Genomic DNA, 24151 nt, shown 5'->3' on the forward strand with positions numbered 1-24151 from the left:
TTTGGCGGTCGAGAGAGGAGAGAGATAGAGAGAGAGGGAGAGAGGGAGAGAGGGAGAGAGGGAGAGGGAGAGAGAGAGATACAGAGAGAGATTCAGAGACAAATTCATTATTGAACAATGTAATAACATTATATTGCTATTATAGCAGTAATTTGGTGAGTCTGAGGAGGAGTGAGTGACGAGCTGTCACCTGCTGCTGCTAGGTATAGGAGAGGCCAGGCCTCCTTCTCCCTCATTGGGATGATTCGGAGAGAGAAAGAGAGAGAGAGAGAGAGAGAGAGAGAGAGAGAGAGAGAGAGAGAGAGAGAGAGAGAGGACAGAAAGAGAAGAGGAGAAGGAGGAGGAGGACAGAGAGGAGAAAGGACTGGCGCCTGATGCTGCCTGACCTTGTACATGGACACATGATGAAGAGTAGGTGTTATGGTGATGATGAACTGCTAAAAAGTGAGGGGGAGAGGTTGCACAAACAGGAGAAAATGCATATTGCTGCCCACACGGTTTGATAAAAAAACATGTCACATGTTAAACCTCCTACATTATGTATAGTACGTACACATATTTGACACCTCATTTTTCTGTTATTTAATCGATCAATCAAAATCACTTCTCTAACACATTATCATGCATACTTGTCAATGTGCTAAAGATTAGAGAAAGGGGAAAGGGAAGAAAAAGAAACCGTTATGTTAGATAGATAGTAGATCATTAACCAAAGACAGATGAGAATAAAGCTATTTTTAATTTCTTTCATCTTTGTCATCTTTCTATTTTTAACAAGATACTGTTGGGGCAGTTCTAATTTGGACAGGAAGTTGGTTCCAGCATTTTGCAGCTTAATACAATACAATACGATACGATACAATACAATTCAATACAATACAACCTGTATTTATATTGCGCAATATCACAAATAAAGAGACGGGGTGGGATCGGGAAATGACCCCAGCCGGACTCGAACCGGGGTCCCCTTGGGCATGCAAGCCCAAATGTGGGGGACTTAGCGCGCTGTGCCACAGCGCCCCCAAGAGCTTTAAATCATGATAGTAGGTTATTTAATACAACGTCCAATTCATACGTGTTGGGCAATTTTAGGTTTCAATACAGTAATAACGCATTAGTAAAGTAAGTAAAAAAGCATTGAATTAAATTAAATGATTAGTCATACGATGAAAATTCTTGTCGACTAATTTTTATAGTCGATTAGTCACGATTAGTCGATTAATCGTCCTAGCCCTACATTTCACCCTGTCTTGACTTGACCCTTTATTAGGCACAACCAGTAGAGGAGATTTTTAAGACCTACTAAGACATCTATTGAAATTGCTCAAGCATATTTACAATATATATATAGGGCCTAAGCCATTTAGTGACTTATAAACTATTAGAAGAGCTCTAAACTCAATTGTCACCGGTAGCCAGTGCAATGACCTAAGTACTGGAGTGATGTGGTCTCTTTTCTTTGTTTTAGTTAGAATTCTTGCTACAGCATTTTGGATTAGTTGCAACTGCCTGAGTGACCTTTGGGGGAGACTTATAAGGTATTGCAATACTCAACTCTAGAGGTTATAAAAGCATGGATTAACTTCTTCAAATGCTCAAAATGATATGTCTTTTCACTATTTATCAGCAACTTGCCATAATCAGGAACTGAAAACCAGACCTTATATCTCAACCTCATACTCTGTGGACTAGAATGATGGTTGCTGGCCTCAGCCACAGTTCTTATGTGTCAGCTCGTCCTTGGGAGGCCATGTGACCCGTGAAAAAGTGATCTGTGCAGTTACTCACAGAGAGAGGGAGGGAGAAAGGGAGAGCAAGAGAGAGAGAGAGAGAGAGAGAGAGAGAGAGAGAGAGAGAGAGAGAGAGAGACTTATTTGTCATGAGAGAATGACAATTATTATTCGTCTTCCTATCTTATTTGTCGAGAGAGCCTAACAAAGCATTATTGAATTGAAATGAGAGAGACTGACAGACAGACACAGAAAGCCAGGCAGGCCAAGGGCAGTGTGACCAGTGGTTTTCCGAGAGGCCGCAGCAGTGACAGAGAGATGGGAAAAAGACAGGCCAAGCATAATGAATCTCTTACTGCCTCTGGTGACTTTGGGGCATAGAGTGGAGCTTTGACAAGCAGAGAGCTTAGTGCTTCACCCACACAGCTGTGGCAGAGGGACTGGACCAGATGGCTCTCTGACACACACACATGCACACACATTCAGTTCATGGCTCTTGAACAGAACAAGTCAGAACTACAGACTCCAACTGCTAATTCTACGCATCAATTCATGATGTGCATCAGCAACAGGTCAAATATTCAGTAGACAGTAGACAAAAATAAACATATCTCGTCTGTGTTCAGGAACCCGTGGGAAGCATGAGCCAGCATGGGTCACAAGAGGAGGGTCACAGAGTATCACATCATAGCCGGGCTGTTGCACCAAGCTTAGACATTGCTGTTTCCCAATGTTCAGTGTTCTAGCCTTGCTAGGACGCAAAATGCTCAGTGATTGGATACTTTCACTGAGTTCATCAAAGAGTATCCAATCACTGGGCGTTTCACGTCCTAGCAAGGCTAGAACACTGGACATTGGGAAACAGCCATTATCTAGCAAACATCCCACAGACAGGAGGTCACACGGACCGGTAATCAATGCTCATCTATCAAATGGCTCTTTATATGTATTTGGTTTCTTTTTTTATTGTAAAGTGTCCTAGGGTATTTTGAAAGGCGCTCAAAATAAAATGTATTATTATTATTATTATTATTATTATTATTATTATTATTATTATTATTATATGTACCATGGTAGAAATACAACCAGTCAGATTGCTGATTCTAATAGCATATGCATCTAATTTGTCTGTGCCTGACTCTGGAGCAAGTAAACAGCCATGGATATTCAGACGGACCAGACTGACATAAACTTGAAATTTTATGCAGTGCCACAGGCTGTGTGTGTGTCTGCCAAGGTTACGCATATCCAGCCAGGGCCACTGACAGCTTTGGCCAGGTTCAGGGCAAAGTCACCTGAATGGTTCCCCTACCACCCAATACAGAATGAGGACCCAGTCCTGTGACCTATTTCTACCTGAGCTCGGGACCAGTTCCACATTTGTTACCCACCGTCAGCTTCCAGCGCACAGCTTATGATGTACCTACCACAGGCAGAACCACTAAACATCTGCTTTTGCGGGATGAGATGTGAGTGGGGATGGTGGAGGTTGGGAATCAGCAGCAGGGCCAGGATTTATATGCTCCTGGCAGAGTGGTGCCTCCAGCTTGTCAATGCTGTTGCTGATTAAGGGTGCCTGGCCTGTGTGTGTCCAAAACCCAATCTAATTGGATGGATTTTTTCTGGACTCTAAAGGAGACCTACCCAGAGGCACAGGCAGACGCAGACGAGGCAGTAATGCTGGGAGGAAATGATCCAATGAGGGAGTGAAAGGGACTAGTATATAATGTTTAAAAGTGTGTGTTTAAAAGTAAGTGTGTGTGCGCGCGTGTGTGTGCGTGCGCGCGTGCGTGAGTGAGTGAGTGAGTGAGAGAGAGAGAGAGAGAGAGAGAGAGAGAGAGAGAGAGAGAGAGAGAGAGAGAGAGAGAGAGAGAGAGAGAGAGAGAGAGAGAAATGCAAAACATGTGAGGCATTGATTTCCAATCTCAGAATGTTTATCCATTTTTCCATAGCTTGCAGAATGTGAACTGGCTGCTCTCTACAGTTGGTTATTATATCGGGTCTCTGGACCACAGCATGAGCCAGGGGACTAGTATAATGTGACTGCTTAAACCAGCCTGACTTTTTCAGATGAGAATACCAAGTACCGTTCCACAGTGGATCTGAATTTTAAGTGGCTGTGCAAACTATGGGAAAAAACAAGGCTTGTGCTTAATACAGCTAAACAGTTGAGGCTGATTACATTTCTGCACCAGAGTTAAACAAACTATTTATGGAAGACAGCATTGCCGTAAACATGCCCTGCGAGGAATTTCCTGTACAGACCAGGCTTGAAAAAAGCAACAGGCGAAATTCAGTTCATTGTATGTAGCGGGATGGAGGGGGGCTGGGGGGTCAAGCACTGGTGTCACTTTTACGTCTTGTGCACTTTATTTGATACCTGCTGCTACTACGTATTGTACTCCAAACACAATTTCGTTGCCTCTTTTGACAATGACAATAAACTCTTGAATCTAGAGGTCTTTATCTCGTATTTTTTTACCATTTCCATCCCTTTTTTACTGAACAGGGACACAGAGGAGGCGAGCACAACAACTCTATTTAAGGGTTGTAAAATGCAAGGGACGTTTTCATCCTTGACAATAAATTTGGGTGAAAGCTACTGAGAGAGACCCACAATAAACGAAAGATTAATGGGGGAAGAAAAATAAGAGAAAAAGGCAGAAGCACAGTCACTGAGAGAGAGAGAGAGAGAGAGAGAGAGAGAGAGAGAGAGAGAGAGAGAGAGAGAGAGAGAGAAGAGGTTGATGGTGATGCGTCCTGACTTTTGTCAGACCCTATTCGAATCTGAGTGGATTTTGGATAAAGGATGCCTGGGGAGCAGATAGGCACCACATTCACACAGAGGTGAAGAGGAAATGAGAGAAGGATGGGGAGGAGGGGAGGTGTGGAGAGAGAGAGAGCGTGAGAGATGGAGGTAGGGGCTGTCTGGCCTTGGTGAAGGTGAAGAGACACATCACGATGCACATGACACGTGGGGAGGCATCTTGACATCATCACCCTTCCTTCTGAATGTAGTAGTAGATCAATGAAAGCAACAAGCTATGTGCAAAGCATAGTGCGGAATGTAGGCCTATGTGTTGTAATGGCTATAATTTAAACAGAGGCCGCAGTGACTAACAGTTTCGATCTCATCGTGTGTCGAATATTTCAGTATCCTTTTCAGTTGTGGTCAGTGAGGTAGCATTGGCTCTATAACACTGGAATTTGGCTTTGATAAAATAGGCCTATCAAATAGGCTAACTGTACAGACATTTTGTGAAACTGGAATAGGTAATTGAAGGTCTCTATGAAACAATGAGTCTGGTTTGCTGCCACTCAGACTACGATTATGGTTCAATGCTGCTGTATAATAATATTTGCTTCTTTCCCAGAGCTATTGTCTTTTAATTTTGTGGAAGGTTACAGCGTGTTGCAACATTGAATTGGAGTAAAAGAACAGACCTTGCAGTGCAATATAAATGTTCTGTTGTTAAAATGAATTTAGATCAACATATTCCCCTTTCTTTTTTAACCCTGACTCCGATCTGATTTTCCACATCGATGCATGAAGTGCATCACAGCATCATAGATTTGAATTCACTGATGGGCACTGTTGAGGCAGCTAATGTGCTAACCAGTGATCCTTCAATTAAAGTTATCAAAGCCAGAGCCAGGGACAGCAATCTTTCGCGAGCCTTAATACAAACAAACACAGACATGAGCCTTTTTTACTGGTTGAGCTTGGGTAGCTTACTCCAATGGGCTTTGGACCCATCTGCCAATGTTCATGATAGCACAAGTCCGATATCGTGATCATAAATCAACTGAACTCAGCAGATCATAAAATGCAATGGCATATCCTGTACATCTCACTCTGTTGCATCATATAGAAATATAATTTGCAATTCTGGATATATGATTTTTTTTGGAATGCACGCCTATAAGAAAACAAAAAAATCTTCAAATAGTTACATCTAAAATGGTGATCCAGACAACCAACGCACTTCAATTTACTTTGCGGAAACGGTGATACAGAGGACCAACCAAGGATGTTATCTGATAGGAAAATGGCACAGAAATAGCTCCCAAAGACACACTTTCATCTGTCATGCCAACACCAGTAATAAGCCCACCCACAGCCGAAGGTCCCAAAGGCCATGAGATATTGGAGCTGTGCAAGGAGACTTACAGGACAGTGTGAAGTGGTGCAATCCTTCCTCCAGCTAAGTGACCTTTTCAAAGTGAAAACCCAAATGCAGCTTTTTCCTCAGCTAGGATGGATCTATACTTTACTATTGCTCAATAAAGACCAAGACAAATGCTATTTTTGTATTGCAGAGTTCCTGATATGATGTTAATTTATAATTGCTATTATAGAATCAACATCAAGCATATAGTCTGTTTAAACTAAAACTCTAGTGTTCGGAACAACAAAAAGGTGTATGGATTTACCTAGGATGTGATTCTCTCTCTCTCTTTTTTTTTTTTTTTTTATATATACAGTTTTTAAGGGCTTTTGGGTCTGTATTGTTTATATGACAGTGGAGAGTATGACAGGAAAAGAGTGGGAGAGAGAGATGGGGCAGGGCTGGCAAAGGACCGGGTCAGACTCGAAGGGCCACACGGACGGCAAACTTCAGCAACAAATTTACATAATCCCAACCCAAGGGGAGTATTAAGTAAGGGTTAACGTTCGGCGAGAAGGTCGCTACCGTGGAATAGCAGCACGACAGAGAGAATCTTTAGACCCCGACGCGGAGCGGAGGGGTCTTGTTCTCTCTGAAGTGCTGCTATTCCACAAAGCGACCGACTCGCCGAAAGTTAACCCGCTTATTATATGGATATACTTAAATGATTCACACATGGCGGGGACATTTCTTTAGGCCTATTTAATGTTAAGATTGTTGCTGCGCAAAACAAAACAGTGCCGTTGTGAAACACCGCTAGGCAACCGCTAGGTAGCCAGGACAACAGGTGTTGTCTATCACAGCCAGGGGCGGCTCTAAGGGGTGGCAGGGGGTGGCATTTGCCCCCCCAGAAATATGATTTGCCACCCCATTATGAGCCCTGATTGTGACCAATAGCCTTAATGCTTGACATCATTTCAGACATAGAACTTTAGGTTGCAGGGTTTCACTTTAAGGAATTGACTGTATCACATAAGTGTGTGTGTCGATTATATAGTGTTTATAATTTTCCCTTCGTGTAGGGGCATGCCCCCCTGAAATACACTTCGCCACCCCTTTGCCACCCCAAGAATAAATGTCTGGAACCGCCCCTGATCACAGCAGCTGATTAGAGTCTTGTTGAAAAGTCGCTTTAGCAGTGAAAAGTCTTGTTGCCATTGACAGCGTTCTGTTATAGACCAACCCGTCCGTTATCGAAAAATAACAGACGTGCGAACGTTGGGGAGCCCCGTTGAAATGAATGGAGCATTCGACCGATGACGTCATAACCATATAATAATAAGATTTAAAACACTATGTGACAGGCCAGACTAAGTTATCAAGGCCATATTTTGTTCATATCTTCAATGACAATAAACTCCTTGAATCTTGAATTGAATCTTAATTTCTCCCATTATTGATCCGCCCCTGGCCAACTGGGGGCCCAGGGGCATGTTGGGGCACCTAGGCGGTGTCCATATCCAGCCTATGCGTTAATCCAGCCTTGCCTATACCGTATATGTATTGATATAATTCCAACTGTAGTATAATGATAAGTGACAAAATATTCGAAAGTGTTAAAAGAAGTAACAAATTAACAAAATATTTTCTGTTCCATCACAAATGTCTTTAATGATATAAATTAATCAAACATAGGCTAAAATACTTAACAAATCCACTGTAAAATAATGTTGGTAGGTTGTGAAATCTGTCCATGCAATATGGTTCAAAGTGAATCAAGATATTTTAACATATGACACACATTTTGCATAGATAAGAAATAAATATCAAACCATGGTTTAAAAAAATATCTTATAAAGAAAGCTCTATGTAAACATCTAAACAATGTGAACATAAATATACAGTCAATGAAATAAATTAACAGTGCAACAAGAGTATCAAACAAGGGTCCAACACCAGAAGCAGTGATTTCAACAAGTTTGTCAAAGCTAACCCCAGTAAGACTTCTCCTCAAAACCAAGCAAGGTGCATTATCTACACAGTATCAGTCCTTAAAACCATATCGTAACATTACTACACTCTTTCACATTAACATTTCATGTCATTCAGTGAGGGAGGCTTAAGACACGTCGCTGGAGATCCAATAGACTTAATAGCCCAACAATGTTGTGTCCAGCTCCCAGTGTGCAAACCAAATCACAAGGCCCATTTCAGGTCATTATCATACAGCGCCAGGACATATTATTGACTACAATCCAGCACTTTTTTTGTTTTGGAAAATCACATTCATTAGAGGGGAAAGGCAAGAGAAACCGCAGCCTCCTTTTTGCAAAACAAACTTTGCAAACAGTAGGCCTATAGCCTATTCAAATGTGGAGTTTCTTTTGGCTTTCATTTAGAAGTTACTTTTTTAACCCAGCACCTAAAATCAATATGTGGCACATTCTCTACACCCAAACCCTTGGCTTTCAAAAAAAAAAAAAAACCTTGCCACCTCATCACTTGACGGAAAATAATGACTGCTGATGCTGATAAGTAACTCAAATCTGATCAATGCCAACTGCATTGTCAGAAATGACTATTCAGATTGACTATTACATAAATTACGAACCACCGTAGCTAAATTCACAGTAATGTTGTGACTAATGCACAAAATATTTGCTTTCTTCTCCCCTTCCTCACAACACAGCTTCTCTTTCAGCTACTCACAAAATAGTGCACAGAAAATATTGTAAGAAGGGGAAAACGCTCGAAATATGCTTCTGTGCTTACTTTTTGGCCTTGGCCTGCCTTTACATATTGCTACCATCTCAATATTTTATTTTGGAAAATAAACATCATTGGATGGACATTTGTCTGTTGGTTCATCTTCATGATTGATGTCATGACAAACTAAAACACTTCACACATTCTTGTACAGGCTACTTTGCAAATAGACAGTGTATTTGTAAGTGTAAGAACTTGTCAGTTACAACTTTCCCCAGAAATGTAAGTCCGTTATAAGTCTCCTGTGGTGGCATGTTGCTGTACTTATGTGACCATTTGAGTCACTCATAAACATGTAAATCAGTTTGCAACATCAACAAACAGAAGCCGATTAAGACAAAAAGGTTATCTGGTTTCACGTGAACAGACTGAAATCTCATTGGAGTTCAAGTCAACCATCTCTTAAATTTACATTACTAAGTCTGTGGAAACATGCACATCATAAAATGAGCAAAACCATTCCAGAACGCATGCATTTCATCAAAGAAATCCGCATATACCCCAAGGACCTCTCAACTTAACAGTGACTGAAGTTGGCAGAACTTAGGCTTTCATCAAACATCCAACAGGACCGTTGATGACCAAAAATTGATGGTCCAATAATACAACATATCAAAACTAAAGGAAATACAGAAGTAAATATGCCAGTGCACAGGTGCTAACAAATACTGTTTTAGGAAGGCAGAAATCCTTGAGGAGAGGAAAAATGGTTCACAATGTTTAGGAAACCAGTCCGAAAGAAGGCCTATACACAAAATGTATTTGGTGTACTTGGAACCTGTCCCACGTGGGTGAACCCATCTTCATTGTACCATCAAACAATAAAAAGTGAACCTGAATAACATATTGTGTTTAACCTGGATTAGTGATAGTGTGAGAGTCCTTTTAAGTATGCACAGTTTGAGAACGGAGGTGAAGAGTGCCTGTCAACCCAGTCAAGCTAAATGAAATCAACTTTCTACAGTTTCCAATTTGGATATTATGAAAAAATGGAATTATGAACACATTCCAATCAACCAAGAGATACCGTGAAATCTCTTCTGTAAGGCAGTAGTTCTAGACAAAAAACGTGCTCGTTCAAAATGGAAAATTCCTCTCTCATTTGCTTCTGCACAAGGGTTCAAAGTGTTCACTAAAATGCGCCACGATGTATAGCCCTATCCTTCTTGCGTTGTTTAAGCGTTTTAACATAGGGTGTTGGATACACCGGTGTAATGTTAATAAGTGGGCCTATCCAGAAAATCTATGAAGAGAGGCATTGAGACAACAGACAGTCACCTGTTAGATTCACTCGTCTCGGTTATAAGCAATATACATAGCCTACGTTGCGATAGGGGTGGTTTTACCACTGTCCCAATATTGAAAAATTCAGCAGAGGAAAAGGTTTAATTCAATTTGAGAGACAGGACATGGGAGCAGACTTTGATGGGAGGTAGGCTGCTAGGAGGATGCTACTTCAGTCGCAGGAGGCTATTGTTTGAGTACCACATGCACCACCACACAGCCTCAATCAGCCGGCAAGTACATTATGTACCAAGTGCAGCACTAGAGCCTACCCTCTCCTTTCAAACACACATGGCATGTCAGGTAGACACCGATTTGGATGCTTTAATTATATGCGCCAATAATGCGTGAATGTGATGTACCATATTGTGTGATGTAATTTGTGGGGTGACACGATTGGGTAGCAAAGATCCTGTAGTACAGACAATGGTGAAGCACATTTCCATGTTGCATCCAACTGTTGGGGATTTCACTGTCGTGACCAGCAATTAGGCTACAATATAACCACGTAGACACAAACCTCTACGTTATGTTATCAGCGAAGCAATGGGAAGGTGACTTCAGCAGAAGACTGGCTTATGTCGACCTCAGTGCACGTTCCTGCACGTGTGCACGTCTGTTACATAAATACCATGGAAAACGACGTCTTCGGTATGATCAGCACGGAATCGCAACGACGTATAGAAATTACGTGTGCAAATAGAATATTTTTTCAATGTCCAGAGAACATGTTCAGAACACATAGGCATCCACATCCGTTAGCAAAAACAGCGGCGGATTCATTTATGTTGCAGTCTGTGGGCTATAATAGGCTGAGGCGAGAATTTACGCGCAAAATAACGCACAGTGGGTCGGTGACTACAACGCGTGTTTCTCTAAATGAAATGAATCCAACCATCCTCCCATTCACGTGGGGGCGAAATTTTGAACTTGTGGCGTTTCACTTTGTAGTTGTTACCGTAATTGTTGTCCCAAAAGTCCTCTCCCTCCACGCTGTATTTGATTGCGAACTGCAATGTGCCGCCACTCTCCAAAAATGTTGGCACGACCATTTTGAATGAGAATTTGTCTGTAACTCCATCACTGGAGTGGGGGACATATGATGCCAGAATATCAATGAATGACATCCAGTTGTTGAGGGTGTACCTCACAGCCACACTTTTCTCAAAAGCAAGGTTGAGCACCCTTACAAACCCAGACAAGCTAAAATCGTCGCTCTGCACGCACTCCAGCAACACTTTCAACTCTTTCACCTTCTCAATAAAGTCGGGAAGAGTTCCTGGATTTGTGAAATCCATTTCCATAAAAATTGTTTGGGTAGGCATCGAAGGGAATTTGTCAAATCGGGTGAGACGTAGAGGATTCTGTCTCCTGAAGTTGTCCAAAATGCGTTGCGGAACCTCTGGCACATCAGTGTCATCGAAGTGTCGAACAGAAATGAGATCCAAACCCAACGAGTCTGCAAAGCGAACCTTTTTCTGACTTGAAGGACTTCTGGTCCGGGAGATCTCAAGCTTGGCTCGTTCAGATGGGGTCGGCAAAGACTTACACCTGCGGCGGAGTGTTGGGCTCTGTGGAGGAGGTTTGAGGAAGCTTTCCCTACCCCTGGGTTTTTCTTCCACCACGCGGAACTCGAGTGGTTCGCAATCTCCATTCAGTTCTTCCTCGGTCTCTTCTTTCACCTGATTCACAGCTGCCAAGCTCCCAAAAAGCCCAGCTATACAGCTGTAGTTTCTTGGGATGCAGTTCTTTGGAGGCAACATGACCACAACGGAATGCACCACTTCACTTTCCATAGAAAGCTGCAGAGTGGTCTACGTGGGGTGCTGTTAAGAGTTTCGGAGGGGTTGGAAGCCCGTCAGGTGTCCGGTGACTTGGGCACGTGTTCCAGAATGTGGCCGTGGTTCGTGACACTGCGGATTTCTCAGCCAATCTTCAGAGCCGCCGAGGAAACAGTCTGCACGAGAACAGGAGAGAATAGTCTCAGAGAGGCACACCCCCTTTGTTGAAAGTGCACAGAGATGCTGACAATGTAAATGAAAAAATACAAAATTTGCAATTATATTATCCCTCGATTAAATAGCCTACTGCAAGGTATGGATTTAAATGGAACGAGAGGGGGAAATTGTATGTAGGCTATATGTTTCTTCAAAGAGCGAGGCAATGCCGGTGTCATGCTGAACAGGGAACACGATGTACCGGCTTGAGAGTCTACAGCCAAAATGTCATTTCCTCAACGTTGACACTACATGCTGTATACAGCAATTTTAACTATTATTTGTTTGCATAAGATACAACATTTTAATTAAAACAAGTCATTAAGTAAAAAAAATGTATACAGAATAGTAGGCAACGATCATTAAAAGTAGACACTTACTCAAATTGCACAATAGCCTAACACATAAAAATTGGTTATAGCCTACTGTTAAACAGCAACCAATTGAATGCCCTTAATTTGTACAAGGTTGTTTCTTTCAGACACTTAAATTAAGTAGCCAGCAGCATATCCATGCAACATAGCAAAGTATTAAAATGTTAAACCTACCCAGACATTGCAATGAAGACAATGTTCCGAAAGTGAGCAATCACGCAGATGTTAAGCAAGAAAGCAACTGATACATTGTTGCAAAATGAGAATCGGATACTTTGTAATCAAAGAGGATGGAATGCTTTGTAGCGCGCAACCCCTGTCCAGAAACGTCACATCCTTTTTCGTTCCAATTGCCATAGCAACGTTCCAACAGTGCATACAATGTACTCCATGGTTTGTTGTTGTGGTGTCCTTGGCCAGTAGAAGAGATATCAATATTTTATAGCCTCTGTTGACACCGCTAAGTAACCTAACAGAACTTGCAGGCATTCCCTGCTTGTGGGGTCGTGTGTGCAAGATGTGTAGTCCTGCAGGTTAGTTGGTAAGTAATTATCGTGTCATAGCTCTGTCATTAGGCTAGGTTAGCAGATAACCAGAGAAGGTTTAACAAAGTGTCAACATTTAGCCATCTGTACTAGGCTACTGGTAACTATACTTGTGTCAACTGTGCTAGTAGCCTGTTCATTATTGTCCTTTCAAATAGGACAGTTTACTGAGCTGACTTCACTGATGCTATACCATTAGATTTGTCAATGAGAAGCATCTAATACCTATTGTTTGTTTTTTAGTTTGTATGCATAGCTTAACAATCGTTATAAAAACTGTTTAAAGTCTGTACAACTGTCCACAATATTATCATCAAAGAAATATTCCGACCAGTCTTTCTAAATTGGCTGTTTCTCCCTGGCATTAACTTTTCAGGATCTTCCCTCTGAAAGATCAACAACATGGATTCTTTCAGAGGATTTGAATCAGGAAGTGTGTGTGATACAGATGACATTGTGGAGGGTACAGAGTGGAATAAAGATTATCCATCAGACAGATGCCTAGTCAATTCTCTTTTGGAGGCCAGTGAAGAATGGTTCTCCAAATACCAGGATGCAGATGATTTTGGAAGCCATATTGGCTGGGAAGAAGCTGTGAGTACAATTGTTGTTGTTGTTTTCTTGTTTTTTGAACTCTCGTGGATGTGAATATATTTTTTTCATCATTTCATGTCACTAGCCAATTTGGCAGGTAGGTTCTATGGTATGACATATCAGAATAGCCTAGTTCTATATTCTGCACTTTGTGTATCAATTGTTTTAAGTTCAAGAAAAAGGTCAGTCACTCAGTTTATATTTGTTTGTTTTATTTGCATGTAGAAACCCATGCACTCATCTTCTTGCTTTAAGCACCTCATCTTCTGAGGTTAGATGTACAGCATCATGAAAAAAAATGTGGCTAGAATATCTGGATGGCTAGTGACTCAGGTAAAACCACTAGCTGGCTGGCTGGCAAGCGAAAAAGTTAATGTCAAGCCCTGACACACACACACACACACACACACACACACACACACACACACACACACACACACACACACAATTCAAAAACTGTAAAAGTTGTATGTCAATTGCATGTATGTCACTTTTGGTTGTTCATTTCTAGAATTTATGCTGCCCATTCACAAATGTCTTTTTTTCTCTACAAAAATTACCATCACTGTGAATTTCTATGTTTTCATACATGAATAGACAGAGCTTCTCCATGTCTGCCATTTTGAATAACTAGTCATAGACAATCATACTTTGGTCAGACCAGTAAATATTCATTTATTACCCTGTAAATGTCAATGAAAAGATAACATGTGTTAATGGGCAGCATACATTTTGAAAATGAATTACTAATCTTTAAAAAGATTCTCCTGGAAGATACATTTTTATGAGTCCTTCTTTTGGTTATCACCTAACAGGTTCGGGGATGGGGACAAGGCCCTTCTGTTATTTGTTTGTTCCAAATGCAAAGGAGAAGTAAGAAAACAAAGGGCACCGAACCAGACTTCCATTGTCTTCTTTGCATTGACGCAAAGCCCCCAGAACTTGAATTAGAGACCACTGATTTGCCAGGATTCTCTGGGGGGCTTCCTGAAAAAAACTCCAAGAAAACTAGCCCTACCAAGGGAGATTCACCAAAGTCACGTCCAAGCAGCAAGTCATCTGACAAAAGCACAGAACTCCTACTTAAGCAAAAGGTCTGCGGAAACCATCCCAGTGGTGTCAACGGCCACCTTACTGACAGTTTAACTCCAACCTGCTCAGGCCTCTCTCACCCCCAGGAGGATCAGTGTCCAGTGCCGAAGGACAGGTGTACACCAGGTAACGTTGGCCTCCTCAACTGCTTCACTGTACTGCCTAGCCTAAAACCCTCCTTGGATGGAAACGTGAGCAGCCCAAGATACCCTAAACGAGCAGAGGTCTCCGCCGGGGCCGACAGGCAAGGCATAGTTGACATTTTGCACAAAGGTCCCACTGCAGGTGTGGATGGCTGTGGTGAAATGAAAACGCATAATCACCTGTGCTCTAACAGACCTGCTGAGGTCAGCCTTCACAGGTCCATCCATCCGTCCAGACACTGGGAGTATAGGAACAGCCATCGCCTGCTGACTGCATTCACTATTCCCATCATCACCAAGCGAATCTGCCAGAACATCCCCACCTTGGACGACGGAGTGCCCAGGGTCACCTACCGTCTCAGAAGGTACCCGCAGCCAGAGGAGCTGCCAAGAACACCTGTGAGACATCACAGCAGTAATAAACTTGCGTACAAGGCCAAAAATGCCAGGCGGGTAGAGCCAAAACTGCCCATGTTGCTTGGTACCAGGGTGGCCATCCCTGCCTCTGATCACCGTCTATAACGTCCCTTTCTGCTGCCTCTGCTGTGATTATCCAGTCACCTGATTAAAGAGTATTGTAGTCCCTCATGTATTACATTGTCAGAAAAAGTCTTTTTTATAACCAAGTGAAAAGCACACTAGTTCTAAGCTGAATGTTGATACCAGTATGCATCTATGCAAGTTGCAAGCTGAGTGGAGCCTATTTCAGTTTCCATACGCACTATGTTTCAGAAATCATACATTTGGTAGTCTACAGAGTTGCAGATGCACTGTACAGTATTTTTCTATAGAAACCTCAGGGCATAAGGACTCAGTTTTGGTGAGTATATTAAAAACAGTCTTTAAAATAGAAAATCAGCACCATTCCTGATCAGTGACAATCTTTGAAGGCCTCAGTGAGACATTGGGAAGTCTACCATTATGTCATTCCTGAAGATGGGCTTGCTCTTGTTACCAAGCAACCAAGTAGAGCTCTTCCCCAGGAAATTTTGTATATTATTAAGTATTAACTAGTAGTCTCTCATGTGACAAACCTTGAAAAGTGCTGCAGTGGGTTGCGCCATCTGATTGTGAGTTAGAACGCAATACAGTGAATTGCTTTAGTGAAAACAAGTTTAATTTGGGAAAACCAGTGACTCAGTTATTGCTGAAAAATGAAACGCTGTAACCATCGGGTTGTTTGTAACCCTCTTAAAACATACACTAATAAATGAGACATGAATTACTCAACTGTTTTCACCTTGTTTACCAACTTCATGCAATCAGAACACAGAGTAGGGTTTATTTTTCATATAGTTTATTATGCTCACCTGCTTTTAAACAGAATTAACTGAGTAGACAGCTTCACATGTTCAGAGAAATAAGACACATCCAAGAGAAGAACTCAAGTCAACTGAACATTCTCATAGTACACAAGACCGCATGCGTCCTCTGAAGAAAAAAAAGTAAACATTTTCAAGTATAAACAAACTTTGCTGGAAAATGTGGGATTGGAAGTGTGAGCTCAGTTTTGTAAAATGGAGAAAATAGTTGTAATCCAGACTTCCAGAATGATGCCTGGAGTTGCGGCCCGAAGTGCTATCATTTAAAGCAGTGTGCCATTTTGCCTTACTTGTGTTAAGGATTGTTAATGCTGATGAGAAGAGAAGGGGGAAATGTGCACTCACGTGACTAGAACTTAAGTCATCTCATTCTCCACACAAATGCACAGAGCATCACATGAACACAGTGATACTTACATTCTAAGTTAGAAATGGAGTAGTACTCTATGCTTGTAATAGACACAATACACAACATCTAGACACCCAACAAAGATTTTAAAGGGTTATGTCAGTTGAAAATGCTGCAAAATGTATTTGTTTGAATTATCCTTCAGAAAGTGTCATCTTTCTCCCCATCATAAGCATTAAGTATTTGCTGAAACATATTGTTTGCTCAATAACAGCATGGAGGTGTTTTACAGAGTACATGTGGTTGCAATAGTAGATTAACCCCATACCATATACACATGCTGTTCCGCTTGCAAACAAATGCAGTAGGTAGATTCAATGTAGATGGCTTGAGTAGTAAAATGTTAATGGTCGTTTTTTCACCCAGATATACTTACACCTTATACTTATACATACACCCAGATACAACATTTATGACAGACAAACATATGACAACATATAAAGACATTGTGTGTCCACATTTGACTATATAAATGAGCGATTTATAGGCACAGATAAGGTTAATTTGAGGGCAGAAGCAGCAGATGGGGAATTACACTTGAGCTTAGCTTGTAGGCCAAGAAGAAGCAATAGCGGATGGGGAACTGCGCAAGATCCGTAACAAAGTCCACATGGTTGGATTTAACACGACACAATCAGCACTCCAAAGTTTAGAATGCTGGTCATTTTTTTTCCCCAAGAGCAAAAAAAAAAAAAAAAAAGTTTTTGCTCAACAATTATTTGGGGGAAAAGTTAAAACAAAATAAGTTGTTTTGTTCATAACAGATAATAGTGTATTACATCTCAGAATGAACACCTAAAAGAGAAATGGTCATTGATTGCCATCTAATAAATAAGGCACCAACTAAAAATAAAATATAACCGTGCAAATATTTAGCAACACAATGTAAAAAAAGACATTCAATGTAGGTAGTGCTATGCCATTTCAAAGCTTATATACCATGTACTGTAGTAGGGTAAGCATTAAGAACAAATGAAAGAAATGTAAACAGTTGTACTCTGAAAAGAAATTGCCTCGTTCTCGTGTCCATCATGTGGATTTCTAACAGTCAATTGGAATTAACGTGTTTATGTATCCTGCAAAAGTAGCACAGTTACCATTTCTTCACAGTGACAAACTTGTGTTCTAGCTAACATGTTATACACTTGAACAGTTTACATCACAGGTTGCAAAACGTTTTCTGTAAATGTACAGTCAAGTCAAAATATAATATATAAGGAGCAGTGGCATGGTTAAGAAACATATTTTGGCCCATAGTTATGCACAGAATCTTCCAGTTCAGTTTATGGGCAGTTTCATACAGGTGACACAGCATCAAAATCAGTCACCAACAGGCAAGGCTGAAATATACATATTTAATTTAAGCAACTGTTAGTGTTAACTTGTCCTAAACTGACATTGAACCTTAATTACCTTCCTCCCGCGTTGTTCTTTCAAAAATGTGTAGTTTGTAGTATTTATTTTCATACACACTTGAAATTATGCATGTGCTGACTGTAAAGATGACACATCACTGTTATTGTGCAAATTGCCTGAAATGAAGAGAACAAAAAAAAGTGCTGCCAGTTGATCCTATTTTCAAGCACCCACAACCTCAGATTGGAATGCCAGTTGAGTGAGGGCACATGCATGTAGTGTGGCTGGGTGCTGCCCTGTAGGCCTTCCAATAGTGTTTGCAAGCAAACACCAATTCACTGACCCTCCGTCCTCCCTCTACAAAAGGTAGATTTCAGAGACCAGTTTCTTTCGCATCTAAATTTCAGCCACCACAGGGGGCCTGGACCCTCAGCTGTTGGGTTTCTCAGAGTGTTGAAAAAGAGAGTACAGCTCCTCGCAGGTTTGTGTTTCTACCGAGCTGAAATGAGACTCCATGTTCCAGGCTAGGTCCGCTGACAGAAAATCGTCCATGACCGTTTGGGTTTCGTTGCTCGTAAGGAACAGGTTGCCTAGACTGTCGAAGGAGCTTGTCACTGTTTGAGTCTCTGTGCTGCTTAGCCTCACCTGGCTATCAGTGCACGGTAACACCAAGGCGGCTTGCCGAATGTCTGTCTGAGTCTCATTGTCAGAAGACTCTGTGCTGATGTTGAAGCTGGACTGTCTCAGAATGTTACCAAGAGGCATGTGGCCACTTGGGTTGAGCAAGAAGTTCAAGTCTGTCTGTGTCTGAGTGTCGAACATCTCCAGCTCCAAGTCGTTGGACTGAGTTCGGGCGACCTCACTGGTTGTGAGGTTATCCAGGAGCAGGAAGTCAGTTTGTGTCTCAATGTCCAGAAGCTCCAGTGGTGTCTCTGCGTTCAAGCCTCCCAGGTCGCTCTCCTCAGTCTGTGTCTGAATGTGTGCAGCACTCAGGAACTCCTCAAAGTCAAAGTCAATGCCTGTGCTGTTCTCCTGCACATGTTCCAGTCCCGTACCGCAGCCCACTGATGCGGACAGTGTCTGATCACTCTCCAATGCCCCGTCTCCCATGCCACCCGACAGAATATTCTCCAGGTCGTTGAAGAGTGTCATGGTCTGAGTTTGATTGTCTGCCACAGAATTCTGGTTGAGGGTGTCAGTCTGGACTCCAAAGCAAATGGGTTCATCATTCTTGTCATGGTAGAGCACGGAAGCGGACGTGCTTAGGGGGTCTTCAACACTAGTGGTGTGGAATGGCATGTCTGTCAACACAGTCTGAGTTGAGACACTAGGTGAATCGGAATCAAAGAGCCCGGAACACATCACAGCTTGGTTTGTTACCTTCTCGTCTTGGATGCTCACACAATTGGTTTGAGTCTCCCTGGTGATGTTAAAAGGTTGGAAAGAAAGTTGATTGTGAATTTCTGTCTGTGCAGATGAAGTGGCTTTGGCCCGTGAGGGGAATGTCTGGGTCTGCACGCTGACCGGCAGCAAGACCTGAGCGCTCACACTGATGTCTGTCTGGGAACAGGAGGAGACTGAGGACTCTCCCATGGTGCTCACAACCACAGTCCCTTCCGCAGAAGGTCCCTTTTTGAGGTATGAAATGTCTGTCTGAATGTCTGTAGAGGTGCTCTTACCTCTAAGTGATAGTCCTGAGACCAGGTCCCCGTGAGATACTGTGGTATCCAGGCTCACTTGAACCCCAGTGCTCACAACACCAGAGACAGCCCTGGATATTGGCACTGTGTCTTTGAAGCTCAAATTCTTTGCGTTAAGTGCTGGCACAACCGTTCCGAAAGACTGGGGGAGAAGTTGGACGGTGCTTAAGGAGCCTTGCGTGTCCAAAGCCAGAACGACAGACCTTAAGGCACTGTTATCTGCTGAAGGAAGGAGCACAGGAATCTGGGCAAGCTGCATCACAGGAACATTGAAGAGGGCCATTTTGGGTTTGGGCAGCAGAAGCTTCTGTGTGTTCAGGGGGTTGGAACTTTGCTTTGCAGTATCATGAGTCTGCCAGGCTCCTTCAGTGGGGATGGCTCCCTCTGAAAGTTCTCTTTCAGATCCAGTTATCGGACACATCTGCTCTGTGGATTTGACTTTGGCCGTGGCAGCAATCATGCGCTCCATTTTCCTTTTCTTCACAGGAGGATACCTATGGGAAATGAGAGGGATAGAGAGATTAAAGCAATTGACTTGTGACTTTCTGTCTCATACAGAATTGACTTTAAGATTCTGCTGGCAGTATTTAAAGCATTAAATGGACTTGCCCCTAGTTCTATCTCTGACATGCTCTCTTTTTATGCCCCTGCTCGAGCTCTCAGGTCCACTGATGCCAAGCTGCTAAGGAACCCGCCCCCGCAAAAGAAAATTGGCGACGCTGCGTTCGTTTGCTATGCGCCCAAGAGATGGAACGCCCTCCCCATCGAGATCCGATCAGCCAGCTCCGTCGACTCCTTCAAGAAGCAGCTGAAGACCCACCTTTTCATCCTTGCCAACTCCTAGCTGCCAAGGCGTTACAGTGTCCCAGCTTTTTCCCCCCTACAAACTATGAATCAAGCGAAAGGGAGTTTTTCCCTCACCCCTGATGCCACCAGGGGCCGCATCTGAGCGCCCAATTTCAGTGTGACTATCTAGGACTTATGCTAGACCCAGCCACTATGGACCTAACGCACCTAAGAATCCTGGCCCTAACCTACGATGACCTTGTGACTCTACAATCTCTTTCTATCTCTTCTTTCTCTGCCTTCCTGCTATCTCTGCCTCTCCTCTCTTCCTCTCCTTTTAAATCCATCTCTAATAATTGTGTTTTTTTCTCATTTGTTAAGCACTTTGAGTTGCATCCCTTGTATGATACAGTGCTATACAAATACAATTATTATTATTATTGTTATTATTATTATTATTATTTCTGAGGTTCGTCCTTGTAATTAGGCCTACTGTACACATGGGCTCACAACCCAGCATAAAGTTTGTGATAGGGACAGTCAAGGTGGAAGTAAAGGGTCACACAAATGCTTGAGAAGACATAATGAGCTTGAGTGCCATTTTTGTGACTGTTGGTATTAGGGATGCAAATTATCGATTAATTAATTAATCATTAGTTGATAGTCTTATCGATCGACTTACGATTAATTGATAAGCTGCGAAATCTCAATGTTTCTCGGAAAAAAACTACTAAATCTACAAATTTTAATGAAAAATTTAGATAAAATACCACATTTCAATTTCTATTCTAATTTCATTTAAAATTCAATTTCAATTCTTTAATCCAAAGGTGATTTAAATATTCCCACTATAAACACCCCTCTTCCCACACACCCTTCACATGCCCATTTCACCTGGGTCTCTTGTCAGTTGAATTGTCGATTAATTGCGATTCATATTTTTTAATCGATTAATGCATGGCGATTAATGCATTTGCATCCCTAGTTGGTATGTGTAGTTAAGTAGAAAGGTAATGAAACAGAAAAAATGGTAGGCTGTAGGAGAAATTGTACCTATGCTCATCTGGAATCTCGTGACCCGTTCTGTAGGTGTGGGACAAAAGTGCTGGACGGCTTGCATAAGGGCAGCCACAGGTGCAGCTGTATGTTCTCCCACAATCCTCTGTGTGTCTGCGGAGGTCCCATTCTGTGCTGTAGCTGTTGCTGCACTTCACACACTTGTGTTTCTTCTCAGTGTGCATCTTCATGAAATGCTGATGTGAATGTTAGATGGAAAGACAAGATATTGTACATGTACAACATGAAACATCCATAAAGAATGAAACAAATTCATGTTGTAAATAAATTAATTTGAGCAATTTTACGCAAGATTTAAAATGTCAAATAAGGCTTTATCTGGGCCAACATCATTCACTTTTTTAAATCTTTAGAATTTTACCGGTACGCCAAAAGTAGCTTCTCCCCAAAGCCAAAATAAGTTCATTTTTCAAATAATTGTCAGATATGAGATACTGTTTAAAACAAACAGTTTTGTCAAAGTTCTTAACAATAGGACATCTTCCTTCATCTGGAGACAGTGTGCGCTGTACCTGTTTGACGAGTGAGAACTGTGAGAAGGGTCGGTTTGGTCCTCTTGGGCATCCCTCTATTGGACAGCAGTAGAGTTTCTGTGGCCCTTTCAAGTCTTTTCTTACAGTGGGGTTGACAATGCCATCCTTGTGTAGATGGAGAAAAGAATGGTGGAAAATAAAGTTTAAAAATTACAATATTTTTCGGACACATTCTTCATTGAAATAATACCAAAACTACTAATAGTAGAGTAGAGTAACTTTATTGATCGCCAGGGGGAAATTCAGGTAATACCCTTAACTGTTGCAACAACTCACCTGACAAAAGAAAACTATTAAAACAAATTTTCAAAATGATACAAAGGAAACTTGTGCTGAAACCATTAAATGTGTCAGGGGTCTTCATCCAATTGTAGGTAATTGGCATCAGCTTGACAGCTTTTGTTATCGTGTATGCTGATCCACTCAAATTGAAACATGAATGTCTCTTGACAGTACTCACTCATGCCTGAGTATCTCCTAGGCTTCAAAAACTGCTCTGGCAAAGCTCAGCAGCTGTCAGCTCAGTGTACTGAACCAATAGGCAACATGACTGCTTACATAACAGTCCAGCACATACACACAGAAAACATTCCCCCATGGGAGCTCTTGCATCAGCGATGTTCAGCATATGAAATGCAACCTAATGTGTTCCAGCAATTGCCCTCCTTCAGTTTTTATACTGTGTCCGGTCAGATCTTTGGGGTAAAAAAAAAACCCACAGGCTATTATACTGCTATTTGGATCCACATGGTCCAGTGACTTTGAAGGTTAAAGCGCCGAGCAGACCACTGCAGCACAGAGAGTAGGCATACAGCAAGGCAGTCACTGCAGGTTAACATTCACCCAGCGTCTGACCAAATAGCCCTGCTATGCTGTGCTGCCCAGAATTCATTTATCTGCCTGCTTAGGGGTTTGTGCTACGTCAAAGGGACCGGCTGAGCTCTGCTTTGTTGGTTTGGCACTGCAAGTGCCAGGATATGCCTGAGTCGCCTGGAGTGGCACACAGCAAATAGACAAGAGAGATGGGGACTGTGATGAAAAGTCCTGGTGATAGGATAAAATAAAAGTCAGAACACCCCTCACGCCACGCTACACACCAAGACCACCAACACCCATTGCTACATTACCGCTTTGTAACATAGAAATACGTCAGCTTTAAACACTGAAATCATGCCCCCCAACCCCCATCAATAATGCATGAGGGGTTTGTGGATGAGAGAGAGAAGCTACCTCTACAGCTGCTGTAGCCTATATGACTGGCTATGGTTGTTGCACAAACCATCTTCATCATCATCATCATCATCATCATCGAGATGACTGAATCAACTCATGGTTGTGCCATTTGAACCATGTCTGTATTTCAAAGACAATCTATTATTGATTGTACATTCTGAGATACTGCAATCAACACATTTGGTACAACTATGTATATCAGCCAGGGCAAAAGCACTCAGCAATACTCGGTAGAACCTTTCAGCCAAAGTTTACTCTCATATTTAAGCCATGACATTCATGAAATGACATGCTTCAAGCGCATTTATCGTCATGGAGAGTAATTGCTATAATTATTCATTCAAGCACAACTTTCAATGCCATGAAAGTCTGTATGCATCTGGCTAGTTAGCTATAGCTAGCTCATGTCAGAATCTTGACTTTTGGACAGTAAAGCACTAATACCTGTAGCCAGTTGTCTTTGCAAAATATGTAATATTAGACGACATTCCAGTCATAGCTGCTCAGATGGTTAATAACAATTCCTTTCCATGAGTGCGCAGTTTCATAGAGTGCGTTTCTAGTCTGTTTGGTTCAAAGCGTCGACACTGCGGTGGGGCTAACGTCAACCTGTTTTGAGCAAAAACACCACAACGATGAATGTGATACGTGGTTTATGCATTCCTTAACGGGCGCATACGATGATTGTGGTCAATTTAGTTATTTCGCAAAACAGTAATCACTGTCTTGCGCACTTACCTTCACTCTGTGTGATTTGACAAGGTGCATGTTGAGGGCTGGCGAATTAGGAAGAATCTTTCCACATCCTTCAACAGTGCAAAGGATATTGGTCCGCACCTCTTTGGTCAGCTCTGCGATATCAGGCTTTATTATTTCCTTCGACAGTGTCTCGTCGACACCGTGTTCATTGTTTGTAATATTGCGCTGTGGCTTCTCCGATGTAGAGGCAGCCATATTTCCACAACAAGAGACCGTCCTAGACCAGCAGCAAAAACGCAGGCTAGCAGGAGCACCATATATGCGTTACGTTCACGTAAACTTCCGGGAGGGGTCTTTTCCTAGCAACCGGCTGCTCCACCCACAGCTCATCACGAGCACTAT

The 24151-nt window shown here is 42.1% G+C and overlaps 3 protein-coding genes across 3 annotated transcripts; 1 reads left to right on the forward strand and 2 right to left on the reverse strand.

Annotated features, from left to right (window-relative positions):
* Positions 1-10764: 10764 nt before the first annotated feature.
* LOC134439375 (protein phosphatase 1 regulatory subunit 3E) lies at positions 10765-11686 on the reverse strand. Its single transcript, XM_063189299.1, has one exon. The coding sequence runs from the start codon at positions 11683-11685 to the stop codon at positions 10765-10767; it is 921 nt and encodes a 306-aa protein (XP_063045369.1). The 5' UTR covers position 11686.
* Positions 11687-12631: 945 nt separating this feature from the next.
* si:ch73-103b9.2 (uncharacterized protein LOC100150067 homolog) lies at positions 12632-15226 on the forward strand. The gene is made up of 3 exons (XM_063189084.1): positions 12632-12801; positions 13182-13399; positions 14215-15226. The coding sequence occupies exons 2-3, from the start codon at positions 13208-13210 to the stop codon at positions 15154-15156; spliced, it is 1134 nt and encodes a 377-aa protein (XP_063045154.1). The 5' UTR covers positions 12632-12801; positions 13182-13207; the 3' UTR covers positions 15157-15226.
* A 1787-nt stretch (positions 15227-17013) lies between these two features.
* atmin (ATM interactor) lies at positions 17014-24087 on the reverse strand. The gene is made up of 4 exons (XM_063189083.1): positions 23789-24087; positions 21797-21922; positions 21261-21460; positions 17014-19915 (listed from the first exon to the last, which is right to left on the reverse strand). Exons 1-4 carry the CDS (start codon positions 24002-24004, stop codon positions 18151-18153), a joined length of 2307 nt encoding a protein of 768 aa, XP_063045153.1. The 5' UTR covers positions 24005-24087; the 3' UTR covers positions 17014-18150.
* Between the last annotated feature and the right edge of the window lie 64 nt (positions 24088-24151).

Source organism: Engraulis encrasicolus, chromosome 22 (genome assembly GCF_034702125.1).
Source record: "Engraulis encrasicolus isolate BLACKSEA-1 chromosome 22, IST_EnEncr_1.0, whole genome shotgun sequence".
NCBI classification, from domain to species: domain Eukaryota; kingdom Metazoa; phylum Chordata; class Actinopteri; order Clupeiformes; family Engraulidae; genus Engraulis; species Engraulis encrasicolus.

Excerpts from the sequence above, each read along its gene's own strand:
- LOC134439375 (XM_063189299.1), bottom strand. The coding sequence starts at position 11,685 with ATGGAAAGTGAAGTGGTGCATTCCGTTGTGGTCATGTTGCCTCCAAAG.
- si:ch73-103b9.2 (XM_063189084.1), top strand. The coding sequence starts at position 13,208 with ATGGATTCTTTCAGAGGATTTGAATCAGGAAGTGTGTGTGATACAGAT. Across the intron at positions 13,400-14,214 it reads ATATTGGCTGGGAAGAAGCT|GTTCGGGGATGGGGACAAGG; the intron begins GTGAGTACAATT and ends ATCACCTAACAG.
- atmin (XM_063189083.1), bottom strand. The coding sequence starts at position 24,004 with ATGGCTGCCTCTACATCGGAGAAGCCACAGCGCAATATTACAAACAAT. Across the intron at positions 21,923-23,788 it reads TCAAATCACACAGAGTGAAG|GATGGCATTGTCAACCCCAC; the intron begins GTAAGTGCGCAA and ends CATCTACACAAG. Across the intron at positions 19,916-21,260 it reads GAGATTCCAGATGAGCATAG|GTATCCTCCTGTGAAGAAAA; the intron begins GTACAATTTCTC and ends CATTTCCCATAG.